The following is a 10,196-nucleotide window of genomic DNA, read 5'->3' on the forward strand; positions in this document are numbered from 1 at the left end:
TGGTTTTTCAGCACATGTTAATCTCTGCATATTATAAAATTGTAAAGATCCTTAATTTATCTGTCTATATGTGACCAATAATAAATTTGCGTATGTTTATTCTAAGATACCTGCTCTTTTTTGACAGGTCTGCTGGGATAGTTATTGATAGTTTGGGGGTCTCCGGAAGAATTTCCGGCTACGTGCCAAGACTTGAGGAATGAGATTATCACCCCTCTTTTATTGTGGACTCCGGGTCGCCCAGCCACTGCCCCAGGGCAGATCAGGATGAGCAGGGGGCAGCAAAGGTGGCAAGGTTTTTAGCTGGGGCAGTCAGCATAAGAGCCACTATTTGGCTACTGATTCCAAACCCTAAAAGGTATTTTATATAATTGACTTTTTATTTCTGTTCTTTGTATGTTTTGTATGTATTCTTTGTATGTTTCTTTGTACAAAAAATGGAAAAAGGGGGAAACCACCAAAGAGGAATTCAAACAAATAGCCAGCAGATGTAGACACAAAGTCAGAAAAGCTAAGGCACAGAATGAACGCAGGCTTGCTAGAGAGGTTAAAGCAACAAAAAAGGCTTTTATGGGTGTCCGTAGCAAAAGGAAGAAACAGTGGGGTCACTCAGAGGAGAAGATGGTGAAATGCAAACAGGGGACACAGAAAGGGCTGAACTCCTCAATGCCTTCTTTGCCTCAGTCTTCTCCGATAAAGAAAACAATGCCCGACCTGAAGAATTTGGAGCAAATGATTCAGTAGAGAAAACACAGCCCAGAATAACTAAGGAGATAGTACAAGAATACTTGGCTAGTTTAGATGTATTCAAGTCTCCAGGGCCAGATGAACTGCATCCAAGAGTATTAAAAGAACTGGCAGATGTGATCTCAGAACCACTGGCAGTCATCTTTGAGAATTCCTGGAGAACAGGCGAAGTCCCGGCAGACTGGAGGAGGGCAAATGTTGTCCCTATTTTCAAAAAGGGGAAAAGAGAGGACCCAAATAATTACCGCCCAGTCAGTCTAACATCAATACCAGGGAAGATTCTGGAGCAGATCATTAAGCAAACAATCTGTGAGCACCTAGAAAGGAATGCTGTGATCACCAATAGTCAGCATGGATTTCTGAAAAATAAGTCATGTCAGACTAACCTGATCTCATTTTTTGACAGAATTACAAGCCTGGTAGATGAAGGGAATGCAGTGGATGTAGTCTACCTTGATTTCAGCAAGGCATTTGACAAGGTGCCCCATGATATTCTTGTAAAGAAGCTGGTAAAATGCGGTCTTGACTATGCTACCACTCAGTGGATTTGTAACTGGCTGACTGACCGGACCCAAAGGGTGCTCATCAATGGTTCCTCTTCATCCTGGAGAAGAGTGACTAGTGGGGTGCCACAGGGTTCTGTCTTGGGCCCGGTCTTATTCAACATCTTTATCAACGACTTGGATGATGGACTCAAGGGCATCCTGATCAAATTTGCAGATGACACCAAACTGGGAGGGGTGGCTAACACCCCAGAGGACAGGATCACACTTCAAAACGACCTTGACAGATTAGAGAACTGGGCCAAAACAAACAAGATGAATTTTAACAGGGAGAAATGTAAAGTATTGCACTTGGGCAAAAAAAATGAGAGGCACAAATACAAGATGGGTGACACCTGGCTTGAGAGCAGTACATGTGAAAAGGATCTAGGAGTCTTGGTTGACCACAAACTTGACATGAGCCAACAGTGTGACGCGGCAGCTAAAAAAGCCAATGCAATTCTGGGCTGCATCAATAGGAGTATAGCATCTAGATCAAGGGAAGTAATAGTGCCACTGTATTCTGCTCTGGTCAGACCTCACCTGGAGTACTGTGTCCAGCTCTGGGCACCACAGTTCAAGAAGGACACTGACAAACTGGAACGTGTCCAGAGGAGGGCAACCAAAATGGTCAAAGGCCTGGAAACGATGCCTTATGAGGAACGGCTAAGGGAGCTGGGCATGTTTAGCCTGGAGAAGAGGAGGTTAAGGGGTGATATGATAGCCATGTTCAAATATATGAAGGGATGTCACCTAGAGGAGGGAGAAAGGTTGTTTTCTGCTGCTCCAGAGAAGCGGACACGGAGCAATGGATCCAAACTACAAGAAAGAAGATTCCACCTAAACATTAGGAAGAACTTCCTGACAGTAAGAGCTGTTTGACAGTGGAATTTGCTGCCAAGGAGTGTGGTGGAGTCTCCTTCTTTGGAGGTCTTTAAGCAGAGGCTTGACAACCATATGTCAGGAGTGCTCTGATGGTGTTTCCTGCTTGGCAGGGGGTTGGACTCGATGGCCCTTGTGGTCTCTTCCAACTCTATGATTCTATGATTCTATGATTCTATGTTGTTGTTTTATTGCTGATGCAAATAAAGGTTCCTTCATTCATTCCCCGAGGAGAGATGGACAGCTGAGCGGCTCCTTTGAATCTGCCCAGCTCGGCTGAGCTCTTCGGCAGGGGCGCCTCTGCCCCAGGAGCGCCTGCAGGGGGCCTTGTCTGGCCAGGAATTTGGCCACAAGGCGGCGCTGCTCTGTCCTCGGAGGAGGAAAAAGGAGGGGGACACGTGTCTCCAGGTGTGCATCCCCCCGGGAGCATCCATGCAGGCGCACCGCATGGGGACACTTTGCAAGCTGCCCAGAGTTGCTGGGGTATAAAATCATATTATTAATATTAATATATATTAGTAATCTATTAATATATTATTAACATTAATATTAAAATACATCATTACTATATTCTTAAAATATATTATTAACATATTACTATATTAATGTATTAGTACAACGAAACAACAAAATTATTATATATTATATAATTATATATAATTAAATAACTATTATTATTATTATTATTATATTAGGCTCCTTTGGGAGGAGAAATTTAAGAAACCAGGAAACTGAAACCTGCCCCGTGCCCCCGACCCGAGCCCCTCCTCTCCTCCGGGCTCCCGCGAGGCCATCCAAGCGACGCCCCGGCTCTCAATGCTCGGAGGCGTCCCAGGGAACCCGGAAGCTGCCGATCCAGGCGCAGCTCTACACGAACGCCGCCGAGTCTATGGGCGTCTCTCCCTCGGCGCAGGCGCAGCGCCGCCTCCCGGGCATGCGCGGACGGGCGGCGTCGGGGAAGTCGGGGCAGCTGCCGGGCGAGGGGCCGAGAGGTGAGACCCGCCCCCTCCCCGGACCCCCCCCCCGAGAACCCCCCCCCCGGCCCGCAGCCGCGCCGCCTCCCGCTGCTGCTGCCAGCCCGTGCGGGAGAGGCTGGGGGGGGGGAGAGGGAGACCCCCACCCCCTAGCAGGCCGCCCCCCTCCTGCCCCCCCGCCCCACCCGGGTCCTTTGCAAGCGCCCCCCGCCCGCCTCCACCCCCAGCCCCACTGGCACCTGACCCTGTGACGGGGGGGGGGGGCTGGCAGTAGGATCAGGGCCGGACTGAGGTCGGATGCGGCCCTCGGCTCCAGAAGGCCAGGGGGCCCTTCATGTCCAGCTGTCCTTCACCAACAACAAATGGCCCCTGTTTTTTTGTATGGAGTGTATTCTGCTGTACATGGTGATTCATGGACCTTTAGGAGGCGGGTGGCGCTGTGGGTTAAACTAGAGAGCCTAGGACTTTTAATGAACCAGCTGCTTTTAGCGAAAGGGCTGGTGCCGTGATGGTTTTATTGTAATTATCTGTACGTTTTAATACTTCTTACACACACATACAGACATATATTCCATTAATGTTTACAGTGCTACCTCGGGTTACAGACTCCGCTAACCTAGAATAGTACCTCAAGTTAAGACCTTTGCTTCAGGATGAGAACAGAAATCATGCTCCAACGACGCAAGGCCCCATTAGCTAAAGTGGAACCTCAGGTTAAGAACAGTTTCAGGTCAAGAACGGACCTCCAGAACAAATTAAGTCCTTAAACCGAGGTACCACTGTAATGGTTCTTAATTGCTGCTTTTTGTACTATGCTTTTGGCCCTGTGGGTTAACCCACAGAGCCTAGGGCTTGCCGATCAGAAGGTCGGCAGTTCGAATCCCTGCAACGGGGTGAGCTCCCGTTGCTCGGTCCCAGCTCCTGCCAACCTAGCAGTTCGAAAGCACGTCAAAGTGCAAGTAGATAAATAGGTACCACTCTGGCGGGAAGGTAAATGGTGTTTCCGTGCGCTGCTCTGGTTCGCCAGAAGCGGCTTAGTCCTGCTGGCCACATGACCCGGAAGCTGTACGCCGGCTCCCTCGGCCAATAAAGCGAGATGAGCGCCGCAACCCGAGTCGGCCATGACTGGACCTAATGGTCAGGGGTCCCTTTACCTTTACCACTGTATTGAGCCAGATGGGCTAATTGTGTTTGTTTATTTTGCCAATGTTATACACCACTTGAGTGTAGGAGACACCCCCCACCCCAGGGTTTCACAGAAAGAGAAGACAGGAAAAATTGATAGCCATATGTCTTGGATGCTTTAACTGAAATTCCTTCCAACTCTACAGCTCTGTGGTATAAAAAGTTAAAATACTGAAACAGATTAAAATTCACGTCAACTTTCTAAGCACCTTTAGGCAGCCTTGTCTGCTTGATGTACTTGGACTGCAGGTCTGACTCAGTACAGGGAGGCTCTTTTGCTCTTGTTATGAACTCCGCCTGCCTCCCCTCGGGGCATCTGCTGGGCCTCTGTGGGGACAGGATCCTGGATGGGTGGTCGGCCTGACCCGGCTGCATGGCTCTTCTCACGCCCTGATGTTCCCTTGCAGCTCTCAGAGCCAGCCCAGCCCCCGGCGCCATGGAGAAGTTTGGCATGAACTTTGGGGGCGGCCCCAGCAAGAAGGACCTGCAGGAGACCATCGAGGTGCAGAAGAAGCAGCTGTTGCAGTACCAGGGGCGCCTGAAGGACGTGGTGCGGGCCTACAAGAGTCTCCTCAAGGAGAAGGAGGCTCTGGAGGCCAGCTTGAAGGTCCTGTCGGTCTCCCATGAGGTGGACGCCGGCCTGGGCAGTGGCGTGGCCCAGCCCCTGGGAGTGGCCGGCTCCTCCAGCCCGGACCTGAGTGAGGACCAGAGCTCTGTCCACAGCGAGGACAGTCATGGGACAGCTGCCAGCCTGGCCAGCGTGAGGGGGGACCTGGTGGGCATGGAAGAGGGGACGGTGGCAGTGGCGACCGCAGCCTCTCCCTCGAAGCTAGAGGAGACCAGCAGCTCCGAAAGCAGCGGCGTGAGCTCCGGCAGCGGGGAGCTGATTGTGGGGGGCGCCGGTGAGTCGGACAGGAGAGTCCTGCAGCTGAAGACTCAGCTGGCCACGCTGACCAGCGCCCTGGCCACCGTCACGCAGGAGAAGTCTCGGATGGAGGCCTCCTACCAAGCCGACAAGAAGAAGGCCAAGCAGGAGATGGAGAGCGCCAGCCGCAGAGCCGAGGAGGAGAGGAGCCGGCTGGAGGCCGAGGTCAAGGAGGCGCAGGAGCAGCTGGCCGAGGTCAAGGCCCGCCTCATCGCGCAGCAGCACGACCGGGCGCAGGAGCAGGGCGACCACGCCGTCATGCTGCGGGAGCTGCAGCGCCTGCTCCAGAGCGAGCGCGCCCTGCGCCAGGAGGCGGAGCTGGGCCTGGAGGAAGCCCGCGAGGCCCTGGCTGGGAAGGCGGGCGTGGCAGACCGGGCGGAGGGGGCTGAGCACCAGGCCCGGCAGCTCGGTCGCGAGGTGGAGGAGCTGAGGCGGGAGCTGAGGGCCCTGCGGGAGGAGAGCGCCCGGCCGGACCCGCAGGTGCAAGAGCTGCAGGCCGAGGCGGCCAGCTTGAGGAGCCACTTCCAGGCGCAGCTGCTGCAGGAGATGCGGAAGGTGAGCGCAGGGCGGGGAGCGGAAGGGGCTCTCTCTCCCAAGGGGGTGGGTTTGCCTTCCTTGGAGGGCTACCTGCCGGGGATTCTTGCACTGCGATTCCTGTACTGCAGGGGTTCAGACTACTGTATTTTTTGCTCCATAAGACGCACCTAGTTTTCAGAGGAGAACAGGGGGAAAATATTCTGAATCAAATGTTGTGCTAAACTATTTAATAAACTACTGGTACATCAGAGTGAGAGGGACAGGAGCTGTATGTTTGTTTAGCGTGTGTGCTGAAGGAGCCAGTGGATCCGCTGAGACGCTGGGGGATTGGCTCAATTTTCCCCTTCCCTCATCCCATGCCCTCCCATCCCAGCAGCCTTCCTGTTTAACCTCCTGGTTTTCACTGCGCTTGTGGCTCAGAGCTCAAGGTTGGGGGTTTTTTTGCTGCTGGTTGCTTAAATTTTATCCTTCCTGATCCAACCCCAGCTGTGCCCTGCCGTCCCTCTGCAGCCTCATTGCTCGGTTTAGGGAGCACGCGGACCTTTGCTAGCTGAGGCTGCTGCAGCTGTTGCTGGCTACGTACTGGTTTTTAAAGCGCCTGCTGGCTTTGAATTGCCTGCCTCCTCCTGGCTCGCTGTAAAGCAAGCAAAGCGAGAGCCTCGTAGAGTATGTAAGCGGCTCTCACTTTGCTTACTTTCAGAGAGCTATGGCTCCCGTCTGCCCTCCTCCTGGCTGTAAAGCAAGCCAGGATAGAACTGCACAAAGCGGGGCAGAAGCCCTGTAAGCAGCTCCCACTTTGCTTGACTGACGGGAGCCATGGCTCCGGTCCAGTGCATTCACTCCACAACACGCACAGGCATTTCCCCTTTCTTTTTAGAAGGAAAAAAGTGCGTCTTCTGGAGCGAAAAATACGGTAGATGACTCCGGAATCCCTTCCAGCTTTGCAAGTCTGTGATTCCCTCCTAAGCGGAGCCCCAAAGCAGGCCCCGTCCTTTACCTACATGGTCCCTTGACTTCTCCAGCTCACCACAGGGGGGGGGGTCACTCTTACTGGCCCCCTCCATGGAGGTGTTTGCTGAGGCCTGTGGACGTCATGCCAGCATGGAGCCTTTTGGGGGCAAGAGCAGCCTTCGCCAGCCTGGTGGCCTCCAGATATTTGGGGCAGCAGCTCCCGTCCTCTGTGAGGGCAGCAGGTTGGCCCAGGCTGGTGGCAGGACTCCCTGGCAGAGCCAAGCGATGCTTCTTCCCCACCTCCTGGCCAGGCTGGAGGTCCTCTCAGGCAGGCGGAGAAAGCCTTTGATAGTCTTTCATGGTCATTCTTGATTAAGGTATTTGAGAAAATGGAAATAGGTCATTCTTTCCTGGCTGGAATTGAAGAGATCTATACTGATCAGTCTGCAGATATTTTAATAAATAATATTCTTTCGGACAAATGCCAAATAGAAAAACGAGACGAGGTTGTCCCTTGTTTACAGTGGTACCTCTGGTTGCGAACGGGATCCATTCTGGAGGCCCGTTCACAACATGAAAAGAACTCAATCTGCAGCGGTGCATCTGCACACACGCAGGTTGCGATTCGCCGCTTCTGCGCATGCGCGTGACGTCATTTTCCATGTCTGCACATGCACGAGCGGCAAAGCCCGGAAGTAACCCTTTCTGGTACTTCCGTGTCGCCACGGGACGTAACCTGAAAGAACGTAACATGAAGGGGACGTAACATGAGGCATGACTGTATTATGGCATTAGAAATTGTGCTTCAGAATATAAGGAGAAATAGGGAACTTAAAGATACTGAGGTGGGACGCAGAGTCTATAAACTAAGAGTGTTTGCTGATGATGTGGTGTTGACATTGGAGCAACCTTTGGAGAGTGTTCCAAAAGCATGAGAAGAAATCAAAAGATTTGGAGAAGCGGCAGGTTTTAAAACAAAACCAGGCTGGGTGGGTTCCCGCTGGCCTCATCCAGCAGCCTCCTCTCATGTCCTTCTGTTTCTCCTCCCCCCGCAGACGGCTCAAGCGGAGGATCGGATCCAGCTGGAGGAGCAGCGGGTGGCCAGCTTGGAGGCCCAGATCTCGGAGGTCTCTGAGCTCCTGGGCACCTACGAGAAAGCCAAGCAGAAGGACCAGCTGGCCATCCAGAAGCTGAAGGACCGCATCGCCCAGCTGGACCTGGAGAACAAGACCCTGGCCATGGCTGCCTCCGGCCGCTCCCCGCTGGACCTCGCGACCTTCGAGGAGAGCAGCCTGGACGTCAACGTCCTGAAGGACCGCATGGAGAAGCTGAAGGAGATGCTGCAGGAGGCCACCAAGGACAGCCCGGCGTCCGCCCAGGAGATCGAAGCCTTCTGCAGGCTGGAGCCCCCCAAGAGTGGCACGGAGACGGGGGACGGCGAGAAGGCCACCGCGGCCTACTACCAGCAGGAGCTGAAGCAGCTGAAGGAGGAGTTTGAGAGGTACAAGCAGAGGGCCCAGGTGGTCCTCAAGAACAAGTCGGCCAAGGACGGGAGCTTGGCCAAGGAGCTGGAGGCGGCGCAGGAGCAGCTGGCCGAGCTGAAGGAGAAGCACGTTGCCCTGCGGCTCTCCTGCGAGGAGGGCGCCCGGCAGCGTCGCCAGGAGGCGGAGGCCTGGCGCCAGGAGGCGGCCCGCCTGCAGCAGCAGCACAGGCAGGAGCTGGAGAGGAGCCAGCTGGGCTTCCAGGAGAAGGTCCTGCGCCTGGAGGAGGAGATGCACAAGCAGCGCGACCGGGCGCTGGCCGTCCTGGCTGAGAAGGACCAGGAGCTGGAGCAGCTGAGGGCCCTGGTGCTGCCGTACTACGGGCTCCAGGGGCCCAAGCAGGGCCCGGCCCAGGCGGGGGGGCCCCAGAGCGGGGACCCGAAGGGGGACGAGGGCGACGTCTCCCTGGAGACCCTGACGCAGGCCCTGCACCTGGCGGCGCCCAAGGAGCCGGCCTTCCTGCTGTACACGGAGCAGCTGGCCAGGAAGGAGGTGGAGGCCTCGGCCCTGAAGAAGCAGAAGCGCAGCCTGGAGGCGGCCCTGCGGCAGCTGCAGGAGAGGCTCCTGGAGGAGGCCGAGCGGCACCGGGAGGAGGTCTCGGGCCTGCAGGGCCGCCTGCAGAAGAGCGCCCGGGACCAGGGCAGGGAAGGCGCCAACCTGGAGTACCTCAAGAACATTTTCTACCGCTTTCTGACGCTGACGGACTTGCTGGGGCGGCAGCAGACGCTGACGGCCATCTTGACTATCTTGCATTTCAGCCCCGAGGAGAAGCAGGCCGTGCTCAGCCAGGCGGGGGGCGCAGGCAGCTGGTGGCCTTCGGGGAAGAGGTGAGCCCCCTGGGCTGCCGTGGGGCCGGCTGCTCTGCCCAGAGGGTGCCCCTGTGCCAAGGAGGGAGCGGGTCTGGCAGTTCCTCTTCCCGCAGCTGTGGGCTCTGAGCGCCTTTCTGCTGCCAGGATCCGCCCAAGAGCCATTTCTTGAAAGGGACCATGATCTGGGAGACAGCGGGTTTTGAATCAAGTGGGGGTTTTTTTTGGGGGGGTGTCTTCTTTTGCCAAATGGGGGAATTCTTGCAGGCTGCTTTTGGGGTTTTCTTCTTCCTGCCTCTCAAGCTTCGACTTGGTTTGTGATCTGCAAATAAAAAGGACCAGCAAGCAGAGACTGTGCTGTGGGCAAATGCCTCTTGGTCTTTTGGAGCAGGATGCGGCATGTGGGGCACCCAGGGGTGGGGCTGGGGAGGGCAGAGGAAGAGGGCCCCTCTCCAGGGTGAAAGGGCTTCTTCGACTTGGGAGGTGGCTCCTTGGGAGCTGGATGAGCTCAGGGAAAGGAGGCCAGCCACTCCACATCATGGGGGGGGGCATGTGGCACTGCTGACCAGGCTGGCCCCCATTGCAGGAGGGTGGGGGGCAGAGAACCCTGCGGATTTGCCTGGCGAGGGCTCAACACTCGGCATCCCCAGCTGGAGAGGGCCAGGGTGTGTGTGTCAGGGGCTGGGAAGAGCTCCCTGCCTGAGGTCCTGGGCCAGAGGGGCAGAGAGTTGGGCAATGTCCCGGGATCTGAAGCTCACACAGAACCCTCCAGGGTTTAGGCAGTGGAAGCTGCCATTCCTGCATTGCAGGGGGTTGGGCTGGATGACCGCACGGGTCCCTTTCTAAAGTTCTATGAATCTGTGAGCATCTTGCGGGGGACAAGCTCCAGTGGCCGTACTCTGGCTGAACGCCCAGCCCTGGGATTGGGAAGGCCCCATTGCGGGTGCCACCCCATAGCCAGGCCTGCTGCTCTGTGGGTCCAGGGTGGGGGGCTGCGCTCTGCCGCCTGATGCTGGTGGCCTGGCTTTGTCAAGTGGGGAGAAATGGAAAGGAAACATTGCCAGATCTTGGATGTGCAAGGGAGGTGAAGGAAACATACACCAGCC

At 55.4% G+C, this 10,196-nt stretch overlaps 2 protein-coding genes across 3 annotated transcripts in view; one reads left to right on the plus strand and one right to left on the minus strand.

Moving 5' to 3' along the window:
- Positions 1 to 10,196, minus strand: part of LOC310659082 (uncharacterized protein) — a 332,609-nt gene that overhangs the window by 295,548 nt on the left and 26,865 nt on the right. The gene's annotated exons all lie outside the window — the stretch shown is intronic.
- GCC1 (GRIP and coiled-coil domain containing 1) lies at positions 4,738 to 9,440 on the plus strand. The gene is made up of 2 exons (XM_083401984.1): positions 4,738 to 5,810; positions 7,799 to 9,440. The coding sequence occupies exons 1-2, from the start codon at positions 4,767 to 4,769 to the stop codon at positions 9,113 to 9,115; spliced, it is 2,361 nt and encodes a 786-aa protein (XP_083258110.1). The 5' UTR covers positions 4,738 to 4,766; the 3' UTR covers positions 9,116 to 9,440.

This window comes from Podarcis tiliguerta (assembly GCF_965153285.1).
Source record: "Podarcis tiliguerta genome assembly, chromosome: 10".
In the NCBI taxonomy this organism is placed as follows: domain Eukaryota; kingdom Metazoa; phylum Chordata; class Lepidosauria; order Squamata; family Lacertidae; genus Podarcis; species Podarcis tiliguerta.